This window comes from Eutrigla gurnardus, assembly GCF_963514095.1.
Source record: "Eutrigla gurnardus genome assembly, chromosome: 15".
In the NCBI taxonomy this organism is placed as follows: Eukaryota; Metazoa; Chordata; class Actinopteri; order Perciformes; family Triglidae; genus Eutrigla; species Eutrigla gurnardus.
In genome coordinates this window covers 14353507-14373627 of record NC_139938.1, presented here as the reverse complement: position 1 = coordinate 14373627, position 20121 = coordinate 14353507, and the positions used below count along the sequence as shown (strand labels likewise).

At 44.1% G+C, this 20121-nt stretch overlaps 1 protein-coding gene across 1 annotated transcript in view; it reads right to left on the bottom strand.

The window, feature by feature from the left end:
• fat3b (FAT atypical cadherin 3b) overlaps window positions 1–20121 on the bottom strand; it is a 55517-nt gene that overhangs the window by 22517 nt on the left and 12879 nt on the right. Inside the window, exons 6-30 of the mRNA XM_084028595.1 lie at window positions 17573–17634; window positions 16282–16596; window positions 14788–14998; window positions 13694–13765; window positions 12244–12380; window positions 11309–11584; window positions 10923–11133; window positions 10591–10805; window positions 9976–10134; window positions 9732–9853; window positions 9409–9591; window positions 9176–9290; window positions 8805–9086; window positions 7860–8210; window positions 7599–7772; window positions 6983–7513; window positions 5696–6060; window positions 5239–5392; window positions 4545–4652; window positions 4273–4456; window positions 3833–4053; window positions 2702–3154; window positions 2147–2281; window positions 1663–2056; window positions 617–813 (exon numbers count right to left, since the gene is read on the bottom strand). Coding sequence (XP_083884721.1) covers window positions 617–813; window positions 1663–2056; window positions 2147–2281; window positions 2702–3154; window positions 3833–4053; window positions 4273–4456; window positions 4545–4652; window positions 5239–5392; window positions 5696–6060; window positions 6983–7513; window positions 7599–7772; window positions 7860–8210; window positions 8805–9086; window positions 9176–9290; window positions 9409–9591; window positions 9732–9853; window positions 9976–10134; window positions 10591–10805; window positions 10923–11133; window positions 11309–11584; window positions 12244–12380; window positions 13694–13765; window positions 14788–14998; window positions 16282–16596; window positions 17573–17634 — 5627 coding nt within the window. The remainder of the gene's footprint in view (window positions 1–616; window positions 814–1662; window positions 2057–2146; window positions 2282–2701; window positions 3155–3832; window positions 4054–4272; window positions 4457–4544; window positions 4653–5238; window positions 5393–5695; window positions 6061–6982; window positions 7514–7598; window positions 7773–7859; window positions 8211–8804; window positions 9087–9175; window positions 9291–9408; window positions 9592–9731; window positions 9854–9975; window positions 10135–10590; window positions 10806–10922; window positions 11134–11308; window positions 11585–12243; window positions 12381–13693; window positions 13766–14787; window positions 14999–16281; window positions 16597–17572; window positions 17635–20121) is intronic.

The following is a 20121-nucleotide window of genomic DNA, read 5'->3' as shown; positions in this document are numbered from 1 at the left end:
TTAAAGTTAAGTTGAAGTAATTAAAAGCCAGTTTACACTTACATTACATTTCATTACATGTAATAAAAGACAATTTGTTTGAATTCATATCAATATTTTAACAGAACAAATCCTGTTCTGCTACAGCTCCATATTTTTGGTGTTTTACAAAGTCATACTTTTGGAGATTATGTAAATTTTAACACTATTTAACGGGTTTAAAAAAAATCTGCAGTTACTGCATGTTGCCCTCAGCCTTTGCATGAGATGATTAAACACAAAATAATGTCATTTATTTTAAATATAATTATCCTCAAACTCTTTCTCGTTGATAAATTATTTACTTTTTAACCAGAAACAAGAAGGAAGTTGTCTGCAGCCTCAATAACTTCTATCTACTATCTACACATTTACTGTATTATCATATGGTTTATTCAAAAGGAAGGTTTTCTTTCTATTTTTAGACAAAACACAAATTGGAATGTGATAAGCCTGGACACAAACAGTGGAAATGGGCAATTAGTCGACCATGAAAAATAAAAAAAAGCAAAATAATAGTTCACCGTCCTACATTGCTCTGTTTGTTGCATTTGCATATTTTTAATTTCAAACATCTCAATTTGTCTGTGTGCCTGACCTGGTTGCAGATGGGACTGTTGTCGTTGGAATCGATGACGGTGACTTCCACTGCGGTGCGAGCCACATAAAGGCCGTCGCTGGCCGTGATGTTGAGCAGATACCAGTCCTGCTGCTCGCGGTCCAGCAGACCGCTCACGTAAACCTTCCAGTCTCCCTGCACAAGAGCCAGACCGAACACGCCCCGCGGGTTCCCTCCTGGAGATTACACAGAAGAGGATTTAAAACCCAGACACTTCCCGGCAAAGAAAGAGGGTGAAGGTGCGTTGTAAAAATGCATGGAACAAACTGGAACTCCCATTCATTCATAGGTCGAATCAGCATCAACTCCTCACCAAAATCAATAAATCTCTAAAATATCCGTCATCGTAGCATAAACCAGACTGGTGGTGTAGAAGCAATGGCCTTTGAAAGTTCAAAAACGGAGAGACCTTTTTATTATAGCACTTCCATTAGGCCAATCAGTATTTAGAAATGCCAGAACACAAGGCCAAACTACATCATCCTCCGCTATCAGACAGTGGTGCCATGGTGGTAAACATCAAGCTCCGTGTCAAGGTGACAGTTTAGCTGGAGAGTCCTCACAAATTGTTTTTATTACGCCCATAAAAAAGGAATGATCACACAAAGTCATGTGTGAGTGTGTGTGAAAGACGACTTCCTATTTCTGAAATCCCACTGATGTACTAGATAGATAGATAGATAGATAGATAGATAGATAGATAGATAGATAGATAGATAGATAGATAGATAGATAGATAGATAGATAATGTGAATATTCAGGGTTTCTATGCCTTTGAAATGTGTTGTTGTATCAGGCATACCTTGTAATATTCAAAGGGAATAAGAAAAAAAACTAAAAGGTTAGTTGTGCTTGACATTTGAGTTGAAATTAATTTACAATTTGACCTTTTAATAATAGCAACCACATTAGGCCAATGAATATTTCTTTTATGCAACACCACCTCATCTCCCTGTATGAGGTACAACCACTGCAGCAGAATGTGTTGAACTGCATGATGATAGTGTTCTCCTTTATTTCCTCACCGGTTATGTAAAAGTTGACGAGGCGGTTTTGATCCGTGCCATCGCGATCTTTGGTTTTCAGAGCGGCCACCACCTCGCCGAGGGGGTCGCTCTCCTTCACCGCGCCCCGGTACAGCTCCCTCTCGAACCGCGGCGGGTTGTCGTTGACGTCCGACACGGTGATGGTCACCACCGTGGTGGAGGACAGGGACCGTGACTCCCCCAGATCGGAGGCGACTACTTCAAAGCTGTAGCTGGAGCAGGCCTCGTGGTCCATCTGACTCACGGTGGTGATCCAGCCTGTTTTACTGTCAATGGCGAAGACGGAGCCCGTAGTGACGGGGCCACTGGTGGAGCGAGCGTCTCTCATCATGTCCGAGTTGTAGGAGAGCACAGATCCGAGGCTGTATGTTACCTGCAAATTTAAAAAAAAAGGTACGTGCATATATAATTTTTAACTGAACTGAAAAGCCCCAAAAGAAAGTTGAACTTCTCCATCACACACCTGTCCGTTAGAGCCCCAGTCTGGATCAAGCGCTCGCACTTGGACCACTCGTGTCCCTACAGGCATCCCCTCCATCACTGTGGCTACGTAGGTGTTAGTCTCAAACACTGGCTTGTTGTCGTTCACGTCGAGGACCTGCAACATGACACATCGCTCTCTAATATGTACTGAAGAAATAAAGCAACAGTGGATTCAACTTCACTCTGAAATGTTCCAATTCATTCAGCATTTGAATTGCAGTAAACTGCATTTTAAACTAATTTTCAAATTAAACTTCACATTTTAAATTATCTAAATGTTTTCTAAAATTGTAAATTGTTTGTGGCTGCCTTCATGTTTTGGAAATGTGCATTGCTCTAATTGGTGTTAAAACATCCTTGATCATATATTCAGCCATGGGCGGTTATTTTCTGTTTCTGTTTCGACAGATTTTTTAAAATCTTGGGTACACGTAGTTTAATTAAATTCAATTTTACTGCATTCTAAGAAAATAAATGACACATGAATAATAGGAAACAACATTCTAACAGGCGCTATGTTTAAATGCTCACCAACCTTAACCTCCAGGTCTACAGTCGAGACGGACTCGATCAGGTCTCTTCTTGTTGTCGCGGCAACCTTAAAGCGGAAGATGCTGATGAGTTCGTAGTCTAGCGGCTTGATCAGGCGGATCAGACCTGATTCCCTCTCCACCAGGAAGGTCCCACCCTGGTTGCTGTCCAGCGTCTCTCCTCCAACTACAGTGAAGAACCCCGTTTGTCCAGGCGCCATGTACACAGACCCCAGAGCCGTCCCTACGGCCGTGTCCTCGGGGATGGTGAAAGAATACTGAGGCTGACTGAAGGAGGGAACAAACGCATCCGGTGGGACGACGTGGATGAAGGCGGACACCAGGGAGTGTTTCGCTGGAGAACCACAGTCAGTGGCTTTGACGAAGAAGGACAACACGGTCCCCTGGAGGTGGTCCACGGTGCTTTTGGTCATCATCCAGCCGCTGTCTGGCTCCACCTGGGCACCAGCAAAAACCACAGGGCCATTTAAATCAACTTTAGAGCCCGAATAGAGCTTTCTTTGACTCTCAGCCTGAACTCGGCTGTGTTCGAGCCAACAGGTTCTTATTGCTTTATCCTCTTATTTTATCGTCTTTAACTGGGTAGGATTTATTTTAATCATTTATATCCGCAAATCAGAGCATGGTAATTCATTTTTTTGAACTTCCACTTGGTATCAATTATGTATGCTACTAAACCTCCTTATATTAATTCATATCATATTAACCTTTTAGACTACAGATATAGATTTCTGTTTAATTCACACTCATGGTTGTTTATTGAATCGTGGGTTTCTCCTTTAGAGCAGCCAACACCGACCAAGCCATCAATCTTAGTCGAACATAATTTTGATTTATGTATAATTACAGAAACAGACGGCTGTTAAGCAAATGAAATGGGGAGCGTGTGTCAGAGATCACCTCTTGGTTGTAGCATAAATATGAGTTTAATTAGATTTACTCTCATTAAATACGTTTATAATTTTTTTTTATATCTGGTTAGACTTTGTGTGTTTTCCTTCAGTGAAGTGGAGAAGATGTGTGCAGCTCTATTAAAACTAAGCATACAGCTACGTAGTGCAAACATGTTTTTTATGAATCATAAAGTATAAAGTTAAAGAGTGAAACATACTGACCTCCAGCACGTCGACCAGTGAAAGGCGTGCCTCGCTGTAAAGGGAGTAGGTGATCCTCCCATTGGACCCAGCGTCGGCGTCGGTGGCCTGGATCTGTGTGACCAGGGAACCTTTGGCCACATTTGCTTTAATACTCATACGGTACTCCACAGCTCTGAACCGAGGGGCGTTATCGTTCTCATCGGCAAGGACCACTCGAACTGTGCAAAACGAAGCCCGGCCTGGGAAAAATAACATAACATATCACATGTATGTCATTTAAAAACAAGAGATCATTTACCTCAGTATACCGTTTCATTCACTGTCAGTATTTCTGGATGCAAATATTCACACATATTCACACGCTATCGGCCTGCAAGAGTAGAATTTCTGGAGCTGATCTGAGAGTAACTATTCTCAGGGAATCAGTTTTACAGCAAGGTCAGTGTTTAAAGTAATACCTCCACCATCAAGGGCCATAATGGTCAGCACCATATCCTTGTTTAGAGGATTTTCTCTGTCTAACTTCTGAACGGTGGTAATGACTCCATCTGCATCAATAGTGAACTGAGTTTTCCCGAGGTCATTGATGAAGGAGTAGGTGATCTGGCCAAAGAGCCCGGAATCCTCATCGGTGGCACGAACCTGGAGGGCCACACAGAGCGTTAGAGAGTAATGTCCTACAAGCTCCTACAACAGCATCCATTATTAAAACCCCCTGGGATGGACTTACTTGGATGACCTTTGACCCTGGAGGGGCATTTTCTTGGACTTCCGCCAGGTAGAACCTCTGGCTGAACACCGGGCTGTACAGGTTGGCCCCAAGGACGCGTACAATCACCTGTGGATGCCCATCATCATTAAAATGCTCATCCAATCATCATCCTCGCGTCTGCTGACATTGTGTTGACGCCACCGATCACCGTTGGTGGATTTGTCAAATGTGGGTCACATCATCATGGCATGCACAACAGCACGATCATCAGTCAGAGACCAAATGGTGCTAAATAAAGACTTCCTGTGGAGGTGTGCTGCGTTCATATCATGTCAAAAAAAGCAAAACAATGGGGGTGACGAGTTATTGCTACAACATATGATGCAGACTAGCAGAGTGGTGGAATATCACCTCACTCGTAATTACCACTACAAGACAGATGTGAAAGTTTTTTTTTTTCCAGTTGGCAGCTCAGCCTCACAGTAAATCTGTTATGACATGAACACACATTAACCTCCGACTGCAGAGCCGCTCAGCAGCCAGCAGTAAATGGCGGTGCCGGACAGCTGGGAGTGTTTGTGATAAATTTGAAGCGAGGGGTTGCTGTGAACGGTCACTCGGCTTGCTGCGTATAAACACTATGAAGGTTTAAAAAAAAGAAAAGAAAGAAAGAGCAAATCAGTTGGTAGAACTAAATTGTAAGTTGTCTCACCTGAGCGGTGTTGGTGAAGACTCCATCTGACACAGACACATTGAGTTGATACGAGAGTTTCATGCCTTGTCTCCTCTTGTTAGATAGACTTAGCACCCCTGTATCTGGCTCCATCATAAAAGTCATTTTCTCATTCCCAGAGAGAATACTGTATCTGAAAGCAAATTGGAAAAAAAAAAAAAAAGTGCAATGGTGTTGTTTACTATTATTGTTGCTCAGAAGCTGCAAGAAACAAAACAAAAAAAAATCCAATTTTGTGCTTGAGAAAAACACAAACAAGATGGAGTGAAACACAAAAACAAGATTGCCTATGGAAATGGAAAGGAAATGTGCTTTTCTTAACATAATGAACTGAAAAGTTTACACACAGATCCAAGTGGGTTCACAATGGGGGGAAAATGTACAAACGTTCTCATCATCACAAACCCACAACTTTGTAAATAAAAATGTCTTGTACCTCAGCCTATGGGCGTCACAGATGTCAGCATCCGACGCCTGCACACACGTCACAAAGTGCCCTTGGGGAGCCAGCTCGCTGACGAAGGCCTCGTACAGCGCTTGGCTGAAATTAGGCGGGTTGTCGTTTGTGTCGGAAACAGTCACAGTGACGCTCACGTCGCTGCTCAGGGCAGGGTCTCCGCTGTCCGTTGCTCTGACAATGAAGTTGTAGCGCTGGATGAGCTCATAGTCAAGCAGGCGCGCCGTGAATACCAATCCGCTGCTACTGTCAATGTGGAAGTAGTCGGTGCTGTTGTAGATGTCAGCGAGGATCTGATAACTCACCATGGCGTTCTTCTCCGAATCTTGGTCCTGGGCAAACACCTGCAGGGGGGAGTACCGTTACACTCTGCCTAGTGCATTATTCAGATTGGACTTATTTCTTCACACTGACACGGTCTACAGCCACCCACACGCCTAGCTTTTAGCTCAACCAAAGCCAGGTTATGAATTAGAACAGATCTTCAACATGGGGTCTGTGGCCCCTAGGGGGTCCTCAGAGTTACTGCAGGGGGTCCCCGAAATTATTTCATCCCAAACTTTATACTTTAAAAATGTAAATGTCCAAAATTACACATTAACATGAATGCAACCTATAATCACTTCCTATTTATTCAATGTTATGAGGAATATATATATATATATATATATATATATATATATATATTTATATAAATGCCAATAGAGAATTGGAATATGGCAAGGGGTCCTCTGAATTAGAAGATTAGACATGATGATGAATTAGATATTCATGTTGAGGTAGACGATGCAAGTTGATTTGATCAATTGTTTTAAATAACAATAACAAAATCAAAAGCTTTTTAATAAATAGTTTTTCTTTGTACGAGCAGTATTTGAATGATTCAATATTCTGAGATCGCCCTCCTGACCCTTTATAAATGCAACAATACCATCAAATAGGGCCATTAATCTATTTTGATGACTCAGAGTCTCAACAAAGTGTTCAGAAACCAAGGAATTCAATTATTTGGTATCTTGGGCAAACATGTTGCTCAGTGCAGCAACAATAGCAATGCTGGTCTATTATTTGCTAAAGGTCAAGTGCTTCCACTGGGAAATTTCGAGGGAAATATCACACTATCTTCTCATAAATAAATGATTCGGCATCTAATATTCATCTGCTGCTACTGGAGTGAGTCTTAAGTGTAAACAATTATTCAGTAAGAGTAAACACTGGACTCACTCAATAAGTAGAAGACACACACACACACACAAACACACACACCTGTAAGACGGTTGTTCCGATCATGGAGTTCTCAGTGAGCACGGAGGAGTAGGAGGTGTTCTGGAACAGCGGCGGGTTATCGTTCACATCCAGCACCACGATGTCCACGTCGACCTCGGACTTTGCCCCGGTCAGTGTGTCTGTGGCCTTCACCGTTAACCTGTAGTACTGCGTGGTCTCGTAGTCCAGCAGGTAAAGCACACTGATGATCCCCGTGTCGAAGCCGATGTCAAACTGGAGGGAGGGGTCTCCATCGGCGATGGTGAAGATGACGCTCTGGCCTTCGGGACTGGTGGCGTTGATGCACAGGACGGAGGTAGAGATGACCACATCCTCTCTGACCGTGACGCCGTAGAAGGGCTTGTCGAACACCGGCATGGCTTTGTTGACTACCGTGACCGGCAGCTCCACCTCGCTGGACAGAGGCGGGAAGCCGCCGTCCGTGGCCACAAGGACCACCTTGTACTCTGTGTTGGATAAGTCGGCCTCAAAGGCCCTCTTTAAGGTCAGCTCGCCTGTCACACGGTTCACCTGCATGGGATTTATAGAAATATATGTGTGTAACCATTAGATAGTACCCCCATATGAATGTGAATGCAGGACGTTATGAAATCACCTGAAAGTTTCTGTGATGCTCCTTAAGTCTGTAAGTCAATTCCCCATTCACACCATAGTCCTGGTCAATGGCGGAGACGCTGAAAATAGCTGATCCTGGCTCTGCTTCCACCTGCACTGCAGCGTAGTAGGGGAGGTTCACAAACTCTGGAGCATTGTCGTTCACATCCTCCACCTAGAGAAAGAATGGTTATTATATAAAATCCAATGGCGTCAGTGAAAAGGAAGTTTAAAAAGAAAAAAAAAAAACAGAGCCACCCACCTGAATTTGAACAGTCACCCTAGCAACCCTCATTATCTCCTCTTCTCTGCTGACCTCCACCACTAACTCGTAACTCTCCTTCTCCTCTCGGTCAAAAGGCACGCCGGTGGTGAGCACCACCCCGCAGGTGGGCCGGATGGTGAAGCGTCCGCCGGGGTTCAGCAGAGTGTACTTGAGTGGTTCGTTGCGGCGGTGGCCGACTGTGTTGACGACGGTCACCAAAGTGACATTTGGTATGTTCTCCGGGATAGAGGCGGAGTAGACCGGTAGAGTGAAGAGAAGACCGCTTTCTATAGCTTCTCGGACGAGCACGGTGACCGACGCCCTGCTGGAGAAACGCCCGTCCCACACCTTCAAACAAAAAGGGTAAAAGAGGGTCTTGTTGGGTCCCGGCACTTTATACAACAGCTGACTTGCAATAGCCAATGCAATCTGACTGCCCTGTGGAAAGCCAGAGATCTTTAACAGGTGGTCCGGGACCCCTAGGTGGTCTGCAGAGTAACTGCAGGGGGTACCCGAAATTATTTGATCCCAAACTTTTTTCTTCCAAAAATGTATTATGTCCAAAAATACACCTTAACATGAATACAACCTGTAATAAGCAAATATAAATCTTCCTGTCTGTTTAATATTATTTTGAGAAATTGTAAGAAAATAGAATTAAAATATGAATCTGTCAACAATTATTTATTTTAATGGCTTAGCATTGTACACATACACCATTACAAAGTACTGTTATACATGGCACTATAGGCTGAACGATACATAATTGGCCCGATATGTAATGGGGGCCCTCCACAGTGTCTCTATAAGCCTTGAGGGTTGAAGACTTCTGATGTAAGCCAATCAAAGCCAATTACATGTACTTTATCTCAGCTTGACAGGACGTGTAAATGGATTATGGATGTGTTCATGTCCACTGAACGTGTGCAGCCAATCACTTACCTTCACGTTAAAGCGGTAGCGGTCTTTGCTCAGGTTCTGGTTGATGACAGTCACGACTCCGGTGTAGCGCTCCACGGAGAAGTGCTCCACATTGCTGTTCACGAGAGAGTAAACCAGCTGAGGGGTGATGGACTTGTCAGGGTTCAGGGTCAGGTCAGGTGTCATGTCTGGGTCAAAAGCCTCAACCCTGAGGACCTCCACTCCCACGTAGGTTGGCAGGAGGAGCACTGCCTCGTAAGTGTCCTGTGACAACTTCGGAGGTGAGTCGTTGATGTTGATCACCTGAGACAGCGTATTCAGAGTGAAAATAACATCCACAGATGATATACAAGGAGTGAAGTGAGTCAAGGATGTTTTATTCATGTCATTACCTTTATAAGCACTTCTGCGGGGCCGTCAGCACTCTGAGGAGGCTGACCACTGTCTTTAACGTGAACCCGGAAGAGGAACTCGGAGAAGGTCTCGTAGTCCAGACTGGCAATTGTTCTTAGATTAGGAAACATTTAAATAAGAAGACGATTAGAAAATATGAGATATATGCATTTAAGCAGGTCAATCAGACCCAACAGTGGTGCAGTTGGTCTGGTTTCTAAATGTCACCTACCGAATTGATCCAGTCCCAGAGTCCACGCTGAAAAAGGTGCGAGCGGTCTCTTCCACGATGTGGAACACTAGCAGTGCGTTGTGATTGCGGTCCTTATCGGTCGCCTGGATGACCAGCGGGTTGCCATCGTCACCCACGACCACGCTGTTGACTGGAGCCGCCTCGCTGATTGTGCCCACATACCTTTTAAGTCAAAAAAGAGGAAACTGCTGTTAAAAAAAGGGAAAGCTATACTTAAATCATTCCAGAGAATGATGTGATGTCAGGACTCAACGCAGCTCGGCAAACAGCAGAGGAGCTCTTCTCTTTTGAGCACCAGATACCTGATTTGCTGGAAGACGGGTGGGCTATCGTTGACGTCGCCCACCTGGACGATGACGGTGGTGCTGGCCTCGACTCCGGCCATGCTCAGGGCGTGCACCACCAGGAGGTAGGACGTCGTTTGCTGCCGAAACAAAGATATGGCGTGAGAAAGAAAAAAAAAAGGCCGTCTTAAAATTCCACGTGCACCTCTTCTGTCAAGACTGAAATGAGGCAAATGGTATACATTTATTCGCGTTAACGAACCTCAAAGTCAAGTAGTCTGCGTGTGCTGATTACACCAGTATGTTGATTGATGAAGAAGCAGTGTTCCTCGTTGCCCCTGGTGATATCATATATAAGTGCTGAGCGGCTGAGGGCGCTAACGGTGATCACATGGGTTCCAACAGTGCTGTTCTCCATTATCTGAAGCACAGAGACATCAGTTTAAGAACTAAAGCCGTCTATATCCGTGTAGTTATTTACCATCCATCCCTACATATATATATATTTATATCTATCTATATATATATAGATATATATATAGTTATTTACCATCCATCCCTATATATATATATCTATATATATATATAGGTATAGTTATTTATCATCCATCCCTACATATATATATAGCTATATATATATAGATATATATATATAGTTATTTACCATCCATCCCTACATATATATATCTATATATATATAGATGTATATATAGTTATTTACAATCCATCCCTACATATATATATCTATATATATATAGATGTATATATAGTTATTTACCATCCATCCCTTCCAGCCTTTCTATAGTTCATATATCTCTCCCTTCCCACACCTCTCCCCCATTCATCCATCCTTTCAGTCAGCCGACTCCCTCTTTACCTCAGCCTGATACTCATTCTGAGAGAATTTGGGTTGGGAGAAGTCGGAGAGTATCAAGGAGATGCGGGCTGACGCCGTGGCCATTAACGGAGGAAACCCACTGTCTGTGACACGCACGGTGAGGGTGTAAAAGCCCACAGAGGTGAGGTCCAGGTCTCTGGCAATGAAGATAAGGCCCGTGGCATTATCAATTCCAAACACACCACCTGTGTTCCCTGAAAAGTAGCAGAAAGGTTACAGACATCATTATGAGTAAATAAGACAAAAAAAATGAACCTGGATCCCAATTTTTTTTTGCCTCTGAAAAAGCATTTAAAGTGCAAAATCCACACCTGCTTCCATTGTGTAAGTGAGTTGTCCGTTAATCCCGTTGTCTTTGTCTAAGGCTGTCACTTGTAGAACAGACGTTCCCACGGCGGATGACTCATAGGCTACGGCGTCGTAAACGGTGCTGGTGAAGTAGGGGATGTTATCGTTGGCGTCCTCCACCGCCACCAGGATGCGAGCCAGGTCGCGGTTAAATGGAAACTCCTGATCCTTGACCTGGAGAGAAATGAATGATGAATATGGATAACGTTGTAGGGGGAGATAAATGAAATGAATCAGCCAAAATCAAGTAAGGGCCTGCATGGTTGCCAAGAGGGGAATCATTAAGAGGGCAGTGCACGTATGCATATACAGTAACTCATGGGCACACACACATTTCCTCCCGTCTCACCATGATAGTGAGGATGTGCTGCGTCCTCGCCTCGTAGTCCAACATGTCTGCGGTGTAGACCACTCCCGTACCAGGATTGACCCTGAACAGTCTCATGCTGACGGGGTCCACGCTGCCGTAGATGGAGAAGCTCAGACGGGCACGCTCGTCCACGTCCGACGCCCTGACCCGCAGGAGCTCCATGTCGAGCGGCGCGTCCTCCGAGACGCTGACGTCGTAGGCCGGCTGCGAGAAGACCGGAGGGTTGTCGTTGCTGTCTTGTATTCGGATGAACACCTGAGGGACAACGAGGCAGAAGGAGGGGCAGGTACAGGGTAGATGTATATATGAATCTGTCAACAATTATTATTTAATGAAATTGTTTACATACATCATTATAAAGTACTGTTATACATGGCACTCCATTATATTTGGCCCAGTTTCATAAGCAACACAATTTGATACGATATGTAATAGAAGGTCACACCACCGGGTCACTATCAGCCAAGGGGTCCTTGGCCTGAACACGCTGAAGACCTCTGCTCTACAGTCGCTTGTCATGTTATTTTTTTACTAGATGGACACGGCGTTTTCTAAGAGGGACGTAACTGTGCTATTTTTTTTTTCTGCACACAAACACTTGACCTTTATTTGCACAGGCTAATCCCATTAGTCCACTGATATCAAGGATTCCCCTTACAAGGCTGCCCTAGTAGGCCAGCCAAGACAGCAGGAGCACGGGAAATGTCAGAGACGGAGCAAGCAAAAGCACATTTCATAGTCAGCAAGAGATCATTTCAGGGTGGGGGGGGGTAAAAAGGGCGGTACGAGCGTAGGAAGGGCGACGCTGAGAGTAAACAGCTCCCCCAGGAAGAGGAAACAATAATTGAATTCGATGTGGGTGCGGGGTGTGTAAGAGGCGGTGCCAGTGCGTGACCAATCGCAAGTGAGCGAACCTGTGCTGTGGCAAAGTTGGTCCCATCCGTCACCTGGATGGTCATGTTGTACACGGATTGCACCTCTGCATCCAGGGGCTTGGCCACAACCAGAGTTCCCACCCCCACTTGAAGGTCAAACTGCATGTCAAAGCTCCCTGGAAACACACACACACACACACACACACGCGCACGCACACACACAGTGTGTGAGTTTCAGTCGTTCAGTATTCACACCGTGTGCTAAACTCAGGTGCTCTAAGTTATTACTGTGTAATTGTTTTGGCCATGTGCCTGTGTCTGGAGCTGCAGGGTCTGTGAAATAAAATGAACCGAAATGCAATGCAATGTAGCGCCAAACCCACTTGGCAACCAGAGAGCTGTTAACAGCCACACAAACATCTGTCTTATCACTCCAAAACACAACCCATCTCGGGGATCAAAAAAAAAAACCTGCAGCCGGGTCTCTTCCACGGGCGGTGAGTGTACAGTTTAGAGGCTTAATGTTTGATTAGAGAGAGGGAGCGGATTGATACGCGTTAGGTATTCAGTACCATCCTTCGTCTCATTCGAGCTTCTCTCCCGAGATATCTGGGAGCTTGAGCTCTCCTCAGCATATGAATACTGATTGGGCATTTTTCACAGAAGCACTGATGCGTGTTGAGTCGTAGCGAACCACAGGGACCAGCTCTTTTTTTTGTGTTTTGTTCGGGGTGTGAGGTTGGTCAATATTACACTATGATCTAACAGCGTTACCAAAAAACAGAAATCACAGTCGGTAGTCTTTAAAGAAAGAGAAGGGTACTGTTTCTATCCTGTGTCTTAGATGTGCCTCTAGAGGGTCTGCAGAGTTAGTTTTTGGTATTTTTGGGAGCTTCTTTTAGATAGAAAATCGGAAGTTGTACAGCATGTCTGCAGAAGAAATTGTGTATTCGTAATCAATAAATGACGACTTAATTGGACATGATTGTCTGACACATTTTTTGAATTACTCTTCTGGTTTTTTAACTTATTTTAAGTTAATAGATGAACAAGCATTTTTTTTTTTTTTTTTTTTTTGGGGGTCCCTGTATTGTTATCACATATTCTAGTAAATGCACACAATACATACAGCACATACTGAAAGTGTTGTCTGGGAGAAGTGAGAGAACTATGCAATAATATCAGTAAGTACTATACTATTCCCTTATTATAACCAAATATGTAACCGGGCAGGCAGTCAAATCACCAGGCAGACTCATACATAAGCAAATATCATCACAATATACTCTGGTATGATTTTAATATTTGCACTCGGAGAAGTCTCTCTCTGAGGTCACACTCCTTCACATTTTCTTTTTTAGTTACTAAACAAACTAGTGCTGTTTGTGTGGGTTGTTTTTCCAAAACACATGAATACCGTCTTTTGGATAAACAAGATCCCGGTGTAGTTTGCTGAATTTTCAGGTGGCAAAATGAACTTTGACCAGACCTGTGTCAAGTGAGCAGTTCCTTCCACAAGCATTCTGAGGAATGTAGAACATTTCCCTGGCGAGCCGTCCGCCTTAATGGTGATAGGAATGGAGAGAGAAAGGGAGGAGAAAAAAAAGAGATTATGAATATTTAGCGAGTCAAAAATATTCTTGTGATCAAAGGTCTGCATCATCTACAGTATATAGAGCACTCTGCAACGTTGACCTGGGAGATGTGATTCATTCAGGGATGACATTGGAGTCCAGTTCTTGAAGTTTGAGAAGTTTGAGGAAAGACAATCACCATACTTTCACTTTTTCTGAAAACCATAAATGAGCCTTTCCTGCACAATTCCTCGACAGATATCAACACTAACACTAAGTTCTTTCTAAACCTGAAAGAACTATCAACTAACAATCAATTAATTGTGATATTAAAGGGAGCAATCAATAACAAGCAATCTGTTCACTGATTATCGAAACAGTACGCCCAAGAGATGACTCACTGTTTTCAAAGCAATTCTTTTATTGCCTTTTATTCCCCAGTGTACGTTTGGCAAATATAAACTATAAAGAAGTTAAATGGTTTACGGGATGGTCTACAGAATGTGGGACAATACAACTTTCAAAATATTGTCAGCAGCAGCTCTCCAGCAGTGACAGCTAATAGAGATCAACTGAAATATGTCAGGGGTTACTGCGGAGCTGTTGGGGAGGTCTGTGAGGACGCCTGCGGTTTGAATCAAGAAGTGTAACATTTACACTGCGTGGTGTGAAATGCATCGCTTCCAGTGTGTTGGTTCTCGCTCATCCAGGACAGGTCTGACCCAAAAAAAGCCAAATAACATCCCTCCGAAGCGTTATCGTGATCCTCCACTGTGCAGATACATCAAATCAATTCAAAATACTTTATTCATCCCTGGAGGAGCAATTTGAGGTAAACTGACCATCTCTTGCAGTCTTCACAGATCTGATGGCTTCCTTTTTTTAATACTTCAATATGAATATAAAAAAAATGACAAGAATAATTGACTTAATGTTTGATAGTGAGCTCCAGCTGAATATGGATTATGCTCTGGTCTGTTAGTTTGATATCACATATTAATTTTCTTACCAACGATACTGAACCAGACCGGTGTGCTGGACTGGCTGACAGCAACGACTCCCACCGGCTGAGCCACAGCAGCTGTCTCCGAGATAGAGAAGTTATAGGACCTCTGGGTGAATTGCAGGGATACTGGCGAGGGAACGGGTTTGCGGATCCACTCAACGTGGAGTTTCACAGTGGACCATAATGGGGGATCGCCGCCGTCCTCGGCTTTTATCTGAGAGAAGAGAACAACACAGAGAAACCAGACATTCAGATTACGTTAGTATGTATTCGGGGCAAGCTAATATCGAGAATTCATTAGAATTCTGTCCGCAGATTGTCAAAACCATGCAAATGAGCGTCTCATCTTCAGTCACGACACCAGCATTTACTTACACCTACACCTCAGCGGCAACCTCCCACCCATAAATAATATTTTTTCCCTTACCTCAAAATTGATTCCAGCAATTACAGTTTAATGGGCTGGCTGTCCCCGCCTGACTTCAAATAGCTCGCTCTGCCATTCTCACATTAGATAGGAAAGGCATTAACCACAATATATCCACTACTTCTTCTTCGGAGGAACCTACATGAGGAGTAATTGTTAAATATGCTGTTTTAAGTGGTGCTCATTTAAGACCAGAGCCTGTGAGCCAAATACATTTTTTTTTTTTAAACGATTTGCTTAAAGAAAAGTTATTCCGGGAAAAAAGAAACCCATAGAAAATGTGTGTGTTGTCTTTGTCACTCTCATGTCACAGCTTCCACTGAAGCTGAGCACATGCTCAAAGGGCACATGGGCATGACTGACCAGATGACTGAACCAGATACAGAAAAATCTGGTGCCTGCAGCACATAAAAGGGGATTGAGTCGGATGAAAACGTTGTTAGCATGAATAATTTGGTACACAAATAAAGTGACACTAATTGCTTTGTGTGCTTGTGTTTGAGGGGTAGCGGAGTATCATAAACGCTCTCCGCCACCTGATGTGCATAAACACCACTTCAGCTGTGCAACCCCACACACTTTGAGCTTTTTTCTTTTTTTGGGGGTATTTCCATGGCCAATGAACTGAAAAGTGCCAAATACAAGGGCTTGTGCCTGATGAATGTGACTGCAGGTGCGTCTGCCAACTTTGCAACTACATGAGGTGTAAAGAGAGGAGTATTGCGCCCGAAATAGGTCACAGTCATGTCCCTAGTAAGACAATCTGCAGTCTGTAATTCAAACTACAGATTTATTTTCTGCCATGGCTGTATTTTAGTTGAAATCTGTCCCTGGCCTTTTTTTTTTAAAGCATACATCCATCCATCCATCCATTACAGCTTATCCTGTTCAGGGCCATGGCAGGGTGAACCCTAGACAGGTCTGAGGGCAAGTTAGGGTCATCAATTCACCTGCTTGTGTTTGGAAAGAGGGAGGAAGTCGGAGTAGCCGGAAAGAACCTGCGCTGACACAGGGAGAACATGCCAACTCCACACAGAAGCCTGCCTGACCATAAATACAGACTAACTCACAGTGAGGATGTCGTAGCTTCCCGCCGTCACCATCTTCTTTGACGACACCATGGCAGTCCTGGGGTCGATGCTGAACTTCTCGTCCTCGTTACCGTCGACGATGCTGTAGGTGATGTTGCCGTTGGCTCCGAGGTCGCGGTCGTAGGCGAAGACGCGGTACACCTGCTCGCCGCGCTTGTTGCGGTCTCGCTCGATCAGGCTGATGCGGTAGGTGACCTCCGGGAAGGTGGGCGGGTTGTCGTTCTCGTCCTCGATGTGAACTATGACCCACACGGTGGACTGGCGGATGGTCACGGGACCGTCTATGACCGTTACCTGAGGAAGTGTACCAGAAATTGATATTTTGTTTGTATCCTTTTTCTAAAATCATAAAACCTTGCCTGTGTGGCTAAGCTCATGGGAAATCTCTTTGTGTTATTGATCCCCTGGAGGCAGAGGCAGAGGTCTGATCACTGATCAAATGGATCAGATCAGGGTGAACACCGTTGCTGCCAGCCTATCTGCTCACTAGACTATTAATCAGAAACCGGCAGCACAGACGGGCATTCCTATTGTGATCTCATGACAGGGCAGAACAGGACGATGCAACAACAAAGACTTCTCTGCCCCCAATTTCAAACTTGCATTAGGTGTGAATGTTCAAGTGTATGATGCTGTTGGATGCATGCGGCCTTATCCTAATTCTGCTGTTTTTCATTTTGCACGGAGCTTTCTTATTACATAGCGGGGCTAAACAAAGCGGCACAAAGCCTTATTGAGTCTAGACGAGTCAATCGGCAATACAGAAAGAAAATACCGGGCTCCAACAGCGAGGGTCAACTGTGGGTTATTTCATTCCATTTTGCAGAAGGGCAAAGTGCTCGCAGATTCAACAGCATTTACTAAGTTGTAAGAGAAGTCTGGGGAAGGAGAAGTTTGCTCGCGTCTCTGAAGACGAGAATCTCTGATTATCAGCTTCATCCGCATGCAGAGCAGCAGAAGCAACAGAAATGGTAATCACGGAGCTATCTGTATGCCCAGTGTCTGAGCTTATCAAATGCCAGGCAGACCAACTCTTCTCCCTATTCCCGTCCTGAGTAGAGAAGATAACCAATGATGAATGATTACATTTAGAAATTCCTAAACCTGGGGCCCAAAACTACAACCATTCATCACAGTTTATGGAGCCTTGAGGACCTGCCAGGGATGCCCTCCACCCAGTCACTGTTAATAGTGGTCTGGTGGCAGGTGGCAGGGCCAGATAAATAACAATAATATGAACACAGTGTACACCGGTCAGGTTATTCCGTACCTCTAAGAAGTGCTCTGCCTGTTGTTCTCTGTCCAGTTTCCTCGCCGTCGTCGCGATCAGCCCTAAAGAAAACCATCAAAGAGCAACTTTAGATTAAAACAAACACAGATGGTTGATGAAGATAAAGTACGAGGGTTACAGATGGCATCTCTTCATCATTTAGAGTGAATGCAAGTTTCATAAAAGATTCATCATCTCTCTAAGTTTACAAACACTATTCTAATTAGAAAGTCCAAAGTGTGTGTGTAGATACACACACATGAAAACTATAGCCTGCAGCCCTGGCAGGGACGACGGCATTTGGCACGTGTTCATATGGCGCCGTATAGCTGAGGGTCATTCAGCTGGCCGGCGTGCCACCAGGACAAAGGGAAAGGAACGAGGCTATTGATAAAAGCTTTGATCGAACCGTATTATTCCGGTGATGGCGAGGTTGTTTGACAAACGCTAGCAGGCTGCATTGCAGATCACAGACGACAACCGCTCCAGTTTCCCTCTGACGTCTTTTGTTCTATTGTTTTTTATTTTCCGTGATTTCTTCTTTAGTCATTACGATGACAGTAAACACACGCAGACACACACATTAAAAATGCAGGCATTAATCCATAAGCAGATTCAGGCGCATTTTCTGTGACAGTTTTATAATACCGTGAACCGACCTTTGTTTTGTTCAGAGTGTCTACATGCACATGCAAATCACCACATCCAGACGCACACGGGTGCAAATATTAAATGCATACTAATATATTCAGAAATTATTTGGTGGATTATATGGGGGGGGGGGGTGATTACACTGTTTCCATTCAAGCACATTCCGAGTGTTTATTTCAGGGCAATGAGGCGTTGCAGTCAAGTGGGATTATTTTGGTCGCTAAAAATACCCGAGCCGTCGATGGGTAGACTGGAACCATGGTACACACACACACACACACACACACACACACACTTGCTAGCACATGTCACAGTGTCACCTTGAGCTTGCTATGCAGGGTAACTTCAATTAAGCAAATTAGGAGTAAATCTAGAGCAGCGGTCACAAGCTGTAGGAGTGAGACTGGGGGGGGGGGAGGGGGGGCTTGTTCAGCAGAACAGAGAGCGAGTAACAACTCCAATAAAAATCAATGATCTACAGCGTGCAGCACATCTGCAGTTGGACAACCCTCTACCCTTTAATTGGATATGAGTAAAAAAAATATGAAAAAAAATCCCCACCCACACCTTCACACCGGCACGCACACACAAAATGTATGCAACAGTCCAGTGGCCTGTTTCAAATCGTTAGACTCCTCCTTCCAATAAAATACTGTCAGATGAGAATTTGTTCACATGAAATACTGTCAGTAAAATCAATTTATGGCCTCCTTCTTCGCCGCGTGAGACGAATAGCTGCATGGCCAACATTTTTAAATTGGAGCATCAGCAAAAATTTGAACTTGAACTTTCAAAATTCCTACTTTTATTTTATCTCTCGACATGTCCTGCTCATTTGTTCATATCCTGGTTCAACAAAAACCAATCCAAATCCGATAGCGGATTTGCAAAAAGGTCACTCTGAGACCATGACAGCTCCCTGCAAACACGCACGCTTTCAAAAGAAGCACACCCTGTGTCAACACTTATCTGTTCTGTTTTCAACCCCCCCCCCCCAGAGGAGGTAAGGCTTCACTCACACACCCGGAGACAAACAGACAGCGCTGGGAAGCCGTCACGGCACATTTACACACTTCGCACTCATTCAAAAGTTCGGCTTCAATTCATTTCGGGAATTGTTGCGGTACCTCAAACCCATCAATTTGACACTTCCAGAGTGTACTTGAAAAATGTATTACACTGAACCAACCCGCAGCTAGATTTGAAAAACAATTTCAAACTTGAAGGGTTTTTTTTTTGTGTTTTTGTTTGCAAGCAGCTCAGGTCATAGTGTGGTTGACAGCCTCTTCATGAAAGCAAATCAATCAGATGGGTTGTTGTTTATTCATCTATCCAATGAAATCGCTCCGGTACATGGAAAGTTTTTGACTGGGTAAACAGCGCGGAGTGATTCATATTGAATTAAGCTCTCACTCATGCATGTTTAATTACCAAACTAATAGACGGAAACCGTCGCGCACAGTATTGTGAAAATTATGGTAATGATGTGTTGAAATGAATGGCTGCTCCGTAAAAACTGCAGAATAGTAGATCCACACAAAAGGAAGAAGCCACTCAGAATTCCAATAGGTTATTTATCGGGCTGCTATAAGCTGGGGGACGCCAACCAGAAGTGTGGCCACTGTGTGAAACATTAAAAACCGATTGCTCAGTATTGCAGCGATAGTTCATCCATCACAGAGTGAACAAGAGAGTCATCGACAACCCTTGGTTGAAATTAATGAGGAACAGACACAAAGCTGTGTGGGTATTTGACAGAGACAGACAGCAGGGCTCAGATGGCTAAGGACTCTCCCCCTGTGGGACACACACAACGAAAACACGCACTCTTATATGCAGAAATCCTCTTTACACAGCTGTTTTTGGTGTGTGTGTGTGTGTGTGTGTGTGTGTGTGTG